We start from the raw sequence: 13,142 nt of genomic DNA, 5'->3' as shown, positions 1-13,142 counted from the left end.
TTCTTCTTTCTTTTCTATAATCTCTACCTCTGTTATTTTTCTTAATCAAATCCAGAATGTTTTTTGGCCTTTTTCGTAGAAACGTTTCGGTGACCTGGCATGACTCGATACGTGAGAAATGAGTACTAAAACGGTGCGTTTGAGGTCAAATAAGCGCAAGGAGATCGACGACTTTGACACCGTAAAATCGTCTCAGCCAGCAGCGACAAAATTACATAAGCCGACAGTATCACAAGCCGGCTCGGGAATGCTATCTGAGCCGATTGCTTCTAATCAGCTTCTGGCCGGGTATTTAGCCTTCGAATACCTCACTAAGGGCACACTATGCGGTCAACCATTTGACCCCTGTCAAGCCGAAGCGGTGCCTGGGGAGGTTAAGCCGGGTGTGAAAGATGAAGAAGCCCAGCCGAATAAGGAAAATTATACAAGGTACGTGGAGGTATCCAATTTGTTGAAGGCAGATGGGGCTCAGTTAGCTGGCGTTATCAACCCGAGCCAGCTCGCTCGCTTCTTTCATATGTAAAAGGTTTTGACACGTGGAGAAAAGGGATTGGATGTGTGCTTATGCTTCATGTTGTTTCAAGTAGAATATTAGTTTCGGGTGTATGTCCTTTATTGTTCAATATTAGTTTTTTTACATTTTTTTATCTCAAGCATGTTTCAGAAGCTTGACCATTTATATTACATTAAAGGACAAAATTATTTTGATAATGATTTGCAAGACTATCAATATTTTAAATTCTAATAATAAAATATAGAAGTCTTGCCACATAAAATAAATAGTATTTATTTTTGTCACAAAATTATCTTTTATTATTTTAGAATTTATTATTATTTTCAGTTATTATATTAAATACATTTAACTAATATAAAAAAATTAAAGTAGAAAGTTACATACAAATTATTCTTTTATAAAATTGTAGATGAATAAATGAGTTTTTAACTTTTGAAACAATTAGCAAAATAATATAGATAAATAATTTGACTCAAATTATAACTTTGTATAGATTAAGAACAGTTTATTTTTATTTAAAAAACTAATTGAGAAAACTAATAAAATTGATTACACACTCTAAATTTTAACTAATAAAATTTAATAGTGTTCGTCCAAATGGCAAGTATTAAAACTAACTCTAATTCTAGTTAAGAAATTATCTTTTTAATTAGATATTACTTGTGTTTTCAATATCAATTTATTTAAATATATTGTTGTCTATTGTTTATATAAATAAAATAACAAATTCTTTTAATCTTATATGATATATTATTAATTATAAATTTTATTGAATTGTTATTATTTGTATTTAATTAAATTTTATTTTATATTTCATACCAAAAATATTTATAATCAAGATAATATTAATAATTGTGTAATGTTGATGCAAACCACTAGCATATATATAATTGGTAAGATATAGAAAATTTGAAATATATGAGAAAAATCTTATGTGTGCTTAGTCTTTTATATATAAATACTATGATGATTTTTAATTTCTATATTCTTTTAATGATTATGCTTTATTTAAATTATTATATTAATAATTGACTGATATATTATTTTTATAATTACATGACAATTGTAATACTAGAGAATAATATATTAATTGAATAATTAATTTAATTAGTAAATAACTGTTTATTCTAAGAGAAAATTAATTATATCTTCACTATTAGTTTATAATATATGTAATTCATAAATTAATAAAAAAATAGTTTGCCTCTATATTTTTGTAGTAGTTACCTTCTAGTACTTAAAAGTTATATTCTTTTATTCTTTAATTATGTAATCTTACACTAAAAAGTATTTTCATTAAATTTTCATTAAATAATTATTAACTAGATTTTGGTACATATTTATGCCCCTTAATTTTTAATATAATATATAAATTACCCTCTAGATTTTATCTATTACAATAAACCTATTGCATTTTGAAAATTAATAAATTAAAGAAATAAATTGTCAAAAAAATATAATTTGATCCTTAAACTTCTTATCAAATAAAAATTATTATTAAATATTTTAATAATTTAAACTTAAATTATATAAATTTTTAATATTTCGCTAAATATAAATATTTATTAGAACTAAATTATGCTAAAATTAGAGCAAGTAAAAAATTTAATGATTAAGTTTAATTTGTTTATCAATTTACTCCTTTTAACTATTTTAAATAAAAAATATAAGAATTAGTTTTATTAAGAGACTAAGAATTTTTAATATTACTAGTTTATTTTCACGTCTTAAGAATTGGACTAGTGTATATTCTTTTTATGTAATTCTTATATGTATTAATTTAAATATAACAAAAACTTTACTTAAACTCATTATCATAAAATATTCTAGAACTGATTTAATTAATAATGAATATTAAATGAAAAAAATAATAGTTAATAAAAAAATACATCTACTTGAAATGTTATTTTAGTTAATATGTTCATCAATGAGGTTAATAATTTTAAAAATAAAATAGAAAATATGATAAACACATACTTTATTTACATATTATATTATTTTTAACTATATATAATAGTTTGTTTATTTTTAAATTACCTACTCAAGTTATTTTTAATAGTTACTTTATCTTCATTTTTTATTTTATCTATTTTGAAATTTTAAATATTTAATTAAAGAATAAGATATATAGTTTAATAAAATATTATATCTCAAGTATTTAGCTAAAGATTTGTTGATTAATCATATAATGTGCCCTAAGGATACATCAAATTGTCTCATTTGATACTCTAAAGACCAAGTTGATATTTAGTCGCTCAAATAGTACAAAACTCAATCATATGATAAAATAATGATACGTATGTAGTCAAATATTAAAATAGTCTCTAAGAATGTAATATATTTTTTATTTGATATTTTTATAATTAATTTAATAAAAATTTTATAGAGTTAGAGTTTTATTAAAAAAAAAGTATATAGTATTATATATTTTATGTTTGTTGGGTGAATATGAATCATTCAACTTAAATATATATATTTTTAAATATGAAAATAATTATACATTTATAATTCAAACTACCATAACTTTTTATGTATGAGAAATGCCATACTTATCTTTTAATGTTACATAATGGTATTTAATTCATTTAAATATTTAGAACAACTATTAAATTTATAATTAAAATTCTTTTAATTTTAGAAAAATTTATAAAATCTTTAAATTACAATATTTATTATTCACCAGAATACAAATAAGATTAGCTTAGTTTATGAAGTTGTATATTTGACATTCCCTTTAAAACATAAGTTTTACAAATTATTATTAAAATATTTTTTTTCTAAATTCACCTAAACTCATTACCTTTAGTCTTTTGAATTAAAATGTTATGCTATAGCTTCTTTGATTTTAATTTGTTGAAGTTTAAGATTGTGAGAAAGTTTTGTTCATTTATTGTGTTTTGCAATTAAATGAGGTTCTTATGCACAATTCATTTTTTTGTTGGAAGTCATAATTGTTTGTTTGTTAAATGAGATCCCTTACGTTAGATGAAAAATTAATTTGGTTTTTCTTTATCTACAATCTTTTATATATTCATTTGATTTTATTATTGATTTTATTTTTAATTACTATTTTAATAGATTTTTCTTTAGTTTTCTTTTTATTTTCAATTATTGGCTTTTTCTTTTTTTAATAGATTTTTTCTTTTTTATTTATAATATTTTAGTATCATATTTTTATACTACTACCATATATCATTACTTTCTATTAATCATATTAAATTAATATTAAGCCAGATTCATATTAAATATGATACTAATCCTAATAAAAATATGTTTTCATTATTATTATCCTAGTTGTTATTGACTTTTATAATTTATCTAATATTAAAATTCTGGTGGAGTCGGTCTTTCAGAATCAATCTTATACTTAAAGAATTATTAATATTTTTATTTTTAATAAAATTAATTAATAAATAACTTAATTAACTCATTTAATGAACTATACAATCAATAAGATCATTTTAGTATGATATGATACACATTTATTTTTTTTATTTAAGTAATAATGGTATTTAATATATTTAATTTTTTTATTATTTTTTCCCTTCTTTAATAGAATTCAAGTTGTTTTTGTTTTTAATATTGTAGTGTACTATCTTTATACGAATTCTATTCTAATATTGCTAGTATATATTATCTTTTTTTATTAAATTAGTAAAAGACTAAATTGGTCAATCTTTATAATCATGTAGTATTCTTTCTCAATATAAATTTTATCCTTATACTATTATTATCTATTATATTTTTTATTAAATTATATTAAATTAGTGAAATACTAAATTGATCAATCTTAACAATACTAACTATAAGGCTTTTTCGATAAATTTATCCGTCCTCCCCTCTTCACTTTTATATATGTTATAATATAATTATGATTATAAAGATTAAATTGATCAATCTTAACATTACTAATTATAAAGCTCTTTCAGTAAATTTATCCATCATCTCTTTCCTTTGCACTCATATATATGTTATGATAATTAAATCATAAGGAGTAATTTTGTATATTCCACCAAAAATTATGGAGCAAATATTACAAAATCAAACCTATTTAACAGCTATTTAATAAAAATTATAACAGAAATACCTTTTAAGTATAAAATCTTAAATTAGAAGAGTGAATAAACATAATTTCTAAAATATTAAGAGTTATTAACTTCATTAATTTTTTATTATGTATATTTAATTTAGTATTTACTAAATTTTATAGATAAAAGAATCTAATTTAAATTAAAATATTACCTAGTTTTCAAAATAGTATAACATATCGTTTTATCATTATTTATAAATGCAGACAAACTTAAATGCTAGGACTAACCCTTTATTGCTAAAAAAGAAAAAGAAATCAATCTGCACTAAGTGATTGAGATTTTGTCATTATATTGTACAATCAATCAATCTCCAGAACTTAGCAAATCCATTGGTTCAGTTGTGAACAGGAGTTTCGCTCTGCCTTCTGCAGATGAGTGCCTTGGCCTCTTTTCCAATGACTAAATTCCTGAGGAACACTTCCCAGGTTTGTTTTATGGCTCATAAAACCTGTAAAAGGCAATACGAATCTTCCGGGTAGCATATCATTTTTATACATTTTCCAAAATTCATATCCGCAGCAATGAATGTTATGGCTTAGATAAATAAATGTCCAAGGAAATTATTGAAAAGCTATGAAAGAGGTGCACCGAGATCTTCATCTACCTTGTTCTCTTGGCATCTCTTCAGAAGGTAGAGTTGCCGTCGTAGATGCAACACCTGTCACACCAAGCAAATTTCTGTTAGTACAGCAAAGAGATAATAATAAACACATCCCAACCCGAAACAACATGACAGCAAGTTTCTCACTAGAAATGTTAAAATCCGGAATTTTATGCAAGTCTAGATCTCAAATGTAATGAACTAATAGTCCCCTCTGACAAGTTCTACATCTGTTCCATCATCGAAGTCAGAAGTATGTATCTTTTATTTCCATGTAAGAGGGATAGCAGTAACAAGAATTTAGTAAAATACTGGAGCAGATTCAAGAATACAATGTTCTTTTTTTTCCTAATCCAATTTCTAACAGCTACCCTAATAAACGCACTATAGATAAGTCATGTTCACAAGCAAAGCACGAGGGACTAAAAGCAGATGAAGATAATGAAGCTACCTCTTCTTGAAGCAAAGTTGGAAGATTTTCAGACGAAACAAGTGCGTGAATTTCTTGCAAAAGTTTCTCCTCTTTGATACCTGACCACGTTTCAGGAGGCAAAGCTAATAAAAGTGCTGTAAGCACATCATTGCCAGCTGGATACATCCCAATGTGACTACTCGGGCCACACCCACAACTCGGTTTCATTTGAGATGAAGGAACCAGCACATCAAGCCCCTGTTCAGTTTTGCCATCTACAACTGTACCAGACACCAAGGTGATAGGCTTGTCATCATTGGTCTTCATGCATCTCACACATGTTTCACTACAACAATAACCTCCTGAAGTACCAGACCTCCCTGCCAAAATCTCTGCCCCTTGGCAACAGATACTTGCAGCAACGCGAGGAAGATAATTTTCTTGACTCAGAATTGACATGTTTTTGCAACATGAATTTGCTGAAGACAAAAATTCTGCTACATGTTTGAAAAGTCCAATCTCCTGCACCTGTTTCAACACTTCTTCCTGCAAAATAATTATTTAAGTCTCATACTGAACAGTGTACAGATAACTAATATTAAGAGAAGGAAAAGAAAAAAGAACAAAAAGAGGATTAAACTCTTCAACACCTTGACAGCAAGCCGTCCTTTCTCCTCTTGGCTTAGATTTCCTCTACCATCCTCTTGTCTCCGAACTTCTGCAACCCACTTGATGAATTCTCCAAAATTTGATGGCAGTGATGTGAAAACAACATACAGCAATCTATTAACATCTTTCACATCTTCTGACTTTAAGAGAAGAGGAACATCATCCACCAAATACTTTGCAATACTAGCCCAACTCTCATGCTTACAGCTCTGTGCAAAGTATTAAAGTAATATTAAATTATTACATACAATGCAAAGTCCCACAATGGGCTTCCAGCCAGTCTCTAAGCTTTCCAACTGACACACTGGGAAGGAAAATGGGCGGGTGGGTGGAGGAATTACTTCTGAATAAATTAGAAATCATCTATAAGAACCATAGCAGTTCGTGATTCATGGGTAAAGTAATATTAATGGTCCCACGTTATTGGTTGATAGAGAATATGGGGGGTGGGGGGGTGGGGAAGGCAACATCTTTATATTAGATATATATTATAATAGAGGCAAGTGCAAAATTATGCAGTGGCTGCCGAACAAGGTACTAGTTTGAAGGTCAAAAGTTACTGCTCGAAAAATTCCTTGATAATGTCGTGTGAAAGGCAATATACTGTCAAGTATGTGGCCTACTATGAACCTTAATGGTAGTGCTTTCAGTGTCCAATCAGTAAAAGGAAATAGAGCTAGCTTCCAACATATTTACAGAATATATCTGAGAGCAGTTCTAAGAATTTGTAGTATACGGGCCATTTACCAAGGTATAAAGCAGCCCAGGCTCCCTGTGAGGCCTTGAAATGAGCATAAACCTGTAGCATAACCAAACTTTTAGAGGAAAATTCAGAAACAATAATGTGAAGTAAATTGTGCATGAACAAAGCATATATATATATATATATATATATAATTACCACATCATCAAAATTTTAAAAAGAAGAGAAAAAGAGTGAAATGGATGAGCAACTATTTGGTCCAGATCCCTGTCATAACACGACATACTTCCCAGCCAAGTGAGAAGCTCTATCATCAAGAGACTTCAAGAGGAGCCTTCCTACTTTTTATGGCTCATATGTATTGCATTTACTTTTTCCCTAATTTTGTTAAATCAATTTGAAAAGAACAGATATTAATATGCAAAATGCAAGATAACATTAAAGAGAAGGATAGATACTCTTTTTCATGTTCACAACCATATAGTGACGCGACATTGGTCAATCTGCGAAAGTATTAAACCAAAGGTATGATACCTACAAGAAGTTTCAGCAGCTAACATAGTTGTCAATTGCAAGCTCCATTGTTATTATGTCAAAACTATATCATATAGGCTAATTACATTTGAAAGTTAAGACTAGAACAGACAATAATGCAATTATAATTTGTTCAATCAAACATTTAGGCAACTTCATTTCTCAATTGACGCGCTGAATTCACGGTGATGCCATTTACCACAAATAAAGCGTTTCACCAACTCATAGATATACATCTATTTCACATCAATGCCTACCCTCTGCGTTGTCCAGTTGTCACATCAATATTATTCATAGCCTCCCAAAGAAGTGTTAGTGGAACCCAATGTGGAGGATACTTAAAACGTGCAACATCCAGAATCAATGCCATGTCTCTTCCAGCATGGTAACCACCAATAGGTGAAAAATGGCCAGTTCCTGTCTGCAATGGAAAACAGATAAAAGTTAACACAAAATGCTGATACTCAAATAAATCTTCAATTCACAAAAGGAGGCAACACACCAAAAGTAATAAGAACCATAAGTTCATGGGGGTGGCCGGAACTTGTTTTTTGTTAAACATAGACAATAATATAATAGAGGCAGTCTTTTTTCTTGTCCTACAACTACATCTTTGATTACAAAGGAAGATATATGTTTAGCATATTGTATAATTCCATTAACTAAACCTTCCAACTTCAGCAGAGCTTCAATAACAATAAGTGATTTGTGGTCTAGGAGTGAGTAATTTTCAATATACATGTAGAAAAAGTAATTTAAATTTTCACTAGAAGAGTAGACTACATTCAATGGCAATGGAAAAACACATTGTATACGTGTCACATGGTCTAGCGTTCATGAGTGAATTGTTAAGAAAAAAAAAAAAGTAAAATAACTGGCACCCATATATACTCTCAGGCGACAATTTTTAGTCATCTGAAAACTTAGTGTGATACAGTGGTATTGCAGCGTCTCTTTTGTTAGGCAACAAAGTGTTTAAGGCAGTAAAGAATATTGCTATACTAACCATTGGTATGGATGTGAACAACACATGAGATGATCACAAATTTCATCTTAACTTGAGATATCCATAAATCATGATCAACCTCGCATATGATATGTTGCATGTTTTCCTTCTATTATGGTGGTTATTATCAGTATGTAGATACATAAGGGGAAGGATCAGGTTAAAGACAAATACCTGTTTGAAAGTTCCTCTATGATATGATGATATCAAATGACAATCATCAGTAGTAGTGCATTTTATAACATGTTGGCGAAACTCATCAATGGTACTCTGATTTGTTCGATATGCTTCAACTTTTGCACCAGCACAGTGAGCCAAACATACTAGCTTCCCAAAGGAGATGCCCTTAGCTTTAACCGTTTCTAAAGGTTCACAACAGTCTAACATGGATTCATCAAACCACCTCCAAGGTCCTGCAAGTGAAATGATGACAAGTAACTGTTCCTGTCACATTTTGAATAAGCACTTGCTTCAACAACATATAAGTCATAGAAATTATGAAAACAAAAAATCAAATTTTAATCAAGAAAACCAGTATAGCTTTGTGACATGAAAAATAATTAAGATTGTGACAGAGTACCCTCAGAAACCACTGGAATCTGCCTACTATACGAACCTGCCAGGGAAAATGTACTTATCCTTGATGTTTCCAGTGCACCATATTGCCTTGACATTTAACCCCTTACTAGATCTCCAAGGCTTATCCCAGGAGTGCAAAATGCAAACTAAACAGCACCTAGAAAAAATCTGTGATACAGTCTAGTTGTACCATGGGCAATAAATGAAAGTATTACCTTTCCATTTTCTTCCAGGGTCAATAGCAAGGGCATTCAAGACCACAGAAAGGCTTGCCAAACCACAATATGCAGGCTCTGACTGTGTCTGGAAGTAAGAAATCAACCTATAGAAACCTTCCATCGTCCCATTCTGAATAGCTTCAATAAAAAGTTGCTACAATTCCAAAAACATCGCACTCAATAGGTGATAGAAACCAAATGATGATCTGAATAACCATAAAAACACTAAGCAAAATATCTAGTCGCTATGATCACATAGAAAACCGTGCAGAGAATATTAATCCAAACAGAGAAAAAAAATTACTAGAGCTAAAAACAGCTTCCATTTGGTTACACAAAATAGTATGATAACCAATCAAAATAACTGAACCAACACCACAGCTAAATCCCCCCGTGTGTACGCATACTACATATGCAATGGTCAATTTGTCACCTCCGTAATCAAGCAATAAGTTCAATTCAAGTATTACTTATGCTTAATACGTCAATTTTTCTCATTTAAAATCAAAACAACAACAACAAATAAGCAGTAAACAGCTGAGAGAGCAGTGATTACCTTTCCTTCAGAGGAAGCGAAATCGATAGCCGGAGGAGAAGGGAGGAGTCGACGGTACAATCCAGCCATAGCCATTTCCTATTTAGAAAGGAAATCGAAAATTTTTGGCGCGATTTTGTATCAGATCGACAAAAATGGAGAAAAACGAGCTTATTCTCCGTCAAAATGCTTTGAAATTTGAAACTTTACTGACTTTTGAGCGATGAAACGTCGTTATTGTACGGCCCAACGTTCGTTCGGATGACAAACTCGAGACGCTTCGGACCGTGTAAAACCCATAATTTCGCCCCATTAAATACTTTTCTCTAATTAAATCAACAACAAAAATATGACTTTCTAATTTTAAAAGAAAAAAAAAATTCTTTAATAGTTAAAATAATTAAATTTTAATATTCGCATGATTATTGTTCAGCCCTTTTTCTATATGATTATTGCTCACTTTCTAAACAATTATTATCTTTTATTGATTTAAATTTGAATCTTTAATTTTCATTTTGTTTCTTTTGATTTTGGTCCAAAGTTCCTTCTCTAAATTTTAACTTTAGATGGCCTTTAATCTAAAGCTTAAGCTCTAAATCAATCTTTCTAAGATTCAATTAAACAAAATATGAGAATTAAAATATTATAAAAATAAAGTAAATGCGCAAGATTTAAAAATAACAGTAAAAAAAGTTTCTTGCATTCACTATAATTTAAAAATTAATGGTCTATTCATTTAGTTAGAGCAAAAGAGTCTAGGTGAGCTAAATGAAATTTTTAGATAGACTTGTATAATATAATTCGTAGACTAAATCAATTATATGATAGGATGTAGTTTTATTTATTAATTACTAATGATAATAAATAAATCAATCAATAAAAATATAATAATTATTAAATGAAGCCATATATCACCATATGATTATTTTAATTTACTGATAACGTAGTAAATTAAAACTGTCTAAAATTTTTTCATGAAATAGAATTAAATATACATATATTTTAGAATTATAAGACCGTAAATCTAACGTGGTACATTCGTTAATAGTTAAGAAGTTAGATAGTACTCACAAATGAATTAGAATTAGACCGTGATCGTATCCCAAAAAGCAAATCTTAATATTGTGATTTATGGTTAAAAACAAAAATAAAGAATCAAAAATAAAAATTGAGTGATTGTGCGGGAAATTATATTTCGTAAACTAGAAATCTCAAAGTTAGCATCCAAAAAATTCCGCCTTATATATCTAAAAACAATTACTTAAAAAAAGAAAGAAAAAAAATAAAAAAATAACCAAAACAATGGATATTTTACTTAATTAGAAAGCTCAAGTTGTAAATGAGATTTCTGATTTCTTTTATTTATAGGAGGTCCAATAAACACAATAGGATAAACATATAAATATCAAATTAGAAATGAGAATTTCGGTTTAATTAGGAGAAAGATGCACATCTCTATATATGGGTTTCATTATATCTTTCACACGGTCATACTATGTTGTTCAAATTTTTGGCCGGATTGAATTGGGGTCGGGTTTCTTTAAATTTGAAATTTCTTAAGCTTAGGTCTGAAGCCCGCCAAATCCGGCTATGCAAACTTAAATTTTAACTATGATGGCCCATTATAAAAAATTAAAAAATATATTTTTATAATTTTTAGACTGAGTCAAACTGATTTAGAAGAAATAACATTTTTAAATTTATCTAAAAAAATTTAATTTTAAATTTGGATTTGAATCGGGTTTGGTTAGATTTAGAATTTCTTAATCCTAGGTTTGAGGCTGCTCAACCCGACTATATAGTCTTAAATTTTGACCAAGCCAGCCCGCCATAAAAAAAAAAAAAAGATTTTATTTCTATGTTTTTTGGACTTGATCATACTCACCTTGAAGAAATAATTTTTTCAAATCCGATTAAAAAAGTTTCGATTTCAGATTCGGATTCGGGTGAATCTAAAATGAAAAATACATGTCCAAATTAAAAATTTTTTGAATGAACTTGAATAAACCCGACAGATCTCTATTTGTTCATTTCTTTACAAGCAATTGAAGATCATTTGTAGCTACTGATCAATATTACATACGGGTGATGTGAGTATTACAATTTATTTGATAATAAAGGTATTTTATTGAGCTGAATAATTATACATTAATGGCCATTAGTAGATTTGGTAACAACAACGTCAATAAAAAAATTGATTGACTGAAGACTAAAAATTTAATAAAATCGTAGTATTAGTATGGCGGTGAATTATTTTAGAAATGCATAAATGTAGCATAGATCATATACTGCATAAAATATATTGGTATGGCTGTAAATAATAGGACAATATAGATGGTCCAATAAATAATAGAATTTGGTATTAATAATTTTTCATTATGAGTTTGGTGCATAAGCTAACCGAGGTAGGAGTTAGATCTGTTTTGATTTTGGATGGAAATTATAAATATATAGAGGTAATAGTTCACCATTTATGATGGTAACGATTCAAGAATTTGTATTAAAATCTTAAAAAAAATGATAAATTGAGCGGAATGAAAATTTTTACTAGACGACTCAAAAATTTAAGTTAAAATCTCAAAACAAACGATTTCTTAAAGCGGTTAATTTATTTAAATTTTGTCTTAAATTAGCGATGATTTTATAAATATTTCTTACAGTAAAAAATATATACAATTACATCCAATAAAAATTGCTATAACTAGAGGCTAGTCTTTCTCTTTTTCAGAAAGGAGAAGAAATAATAGCCGTAATTCATAATTGGTTTGGTCAAGATGAGCCAAAATGGGCTGAAGGCTATGAATCATAAAATGATCAAATACTGTGGACTCCCCATCCCATTGTCTGCCCAAGAAAAATAATTTGGATGAGCCTTCAAATGCTGCCACCCTCCCTCCCTGTAACGGAGTGTTCAGGTCAATCATATATATATATAAAGTCTCTTACCAAGGTGTAATTTGCCTGTCAAGATAGGACGACATGACGAGGAAATAGGATACTCACACTGACTAACATACACGGCTCGGATCCTTCAAAACCAAAAGATGTGGCAGGTCTTTGTAAATTTTGATTATTTATAAAAAAACTCTTAATGGAATATGATTAAAAACTAATTTTAATTATATTTATCTAATGTGACAAAGATAATTTAAACTCAAAATATACACTCAAAATATACTTGTACATTGTTAATCAATAAGTTTAAAAATTATCGTGTTTTACTATGAGAATGCTTATTGCATCAAAGTTTATATACCTTTTATTTTGTCAATGTCAATTA

General features: G+C 28.6%; 2 protein-coding genes across 3 annotated transcripts; one reads left to right on the top strand and one right to left on the bottom strand.

Moving 5' to 3' along the window:
- The first annotated feature begins 118 nt into the window (after window positions 1–118).
- LOC8279692 lies at window positions 119–653 on the top strand. The gene has a single exon (XM_015725757.3). It carries the CDS (start codon window positions 119–121, stop codon window positions 521–523), a length of 405 nt encoding a protein of 134 aa, XP_015581243.2. The 3' UTR covers window positions 524–653.
- Window positions 654–4,814: 4,161 nt separating this feature from the next.
- LOC8279693 (glutathione gamma-glutamylcysteinyltransferase 1) lies at window positions 4,815–10,158 on the bottom strand. 2 transcript variants are annotated; one of them, XM_015725753.3, is made up of 9 exons: window positions 9,884–10,158; window positions 9,325–9,481; window positions 8,705–8,943; window positions 7,782–7,945; window positions 7,035–7,086; window positions 6,269–6,496; window positions 5,658–6,164; window positions 5,210–5,263; window positions 4,815–5,053 (listed from the first exon to the last, which is right to left on the bottom strand). In XM_015725753.3, the coding sequence occupies exons 1-9, from the start codon at window positions 9,956–9,958 to the stop codon at window positions 5,045–5,047; spliced, it is 1,485 nt and encodes a 494-aa protein (XP_015581239.2). In that variant the 5' UTR covers window positions 9,959–10,158; the 3' UTR covers window positions 4,815–5,044. The 2 variants fall into 2 exon arrangements, with proteins under 2 accessions (XP_015581239.2, XP_002529835.2); XM_002529789.4 differs by having other exon boundaries at window positions 4,815–5,263.
- Window positions 10,159–13,142: the final 2,984 nt, after the last annotated feature.

Source organism: Ricinus communis, chromosome 7 (assembly GCF_019578655.1).
Source record: "Ricinus communis isolate WT05 ecotype wild-type chromosome 7, ASM1957865v1, whole genome shotgun sequence".
Lineage (NCBI taxonomy): Eukaryota > Viridiplantae > Streptophyta > Magnoliopsida > Malpighiales > Euphorbiaceae > Ricinus > Ricinus communis.
Note: the sequence above shows the minus strand (reverse complement) of the source record. Positions and strands in the feature narration are given on the sequence as shown.

Coding starts and splice junctions, on each gene's coding strand:
- LOC8279692 (XM_015725757.3), top strand. CDS start 119: ATGAGTACTAAAACGGTGCGTTTGAGGTCAAATAAGCGCAAGGAGATC.
- LOC8279693 (XM_002529789.4), bottom strand. CDS start 9,958: ATGGCTATGGCTGGATTGTACCGTCGACTCCTCCCTTCTCCTCCGGCT. Junction 7,087..7,781: donor ACAACTGGACAACGCAGAGG/GTAGGCATTGAT, acceptor GTTATGCTACAG/GTTTATGCTCATTTCAAGGC. Junction 6,165..6,268: donor AAGGACGGCTTGCTGTCAAG/GTGTTGAAGAGT, acceptor ATTATTTTGCAG/GAAGAAGTGTTGAAACAGGT.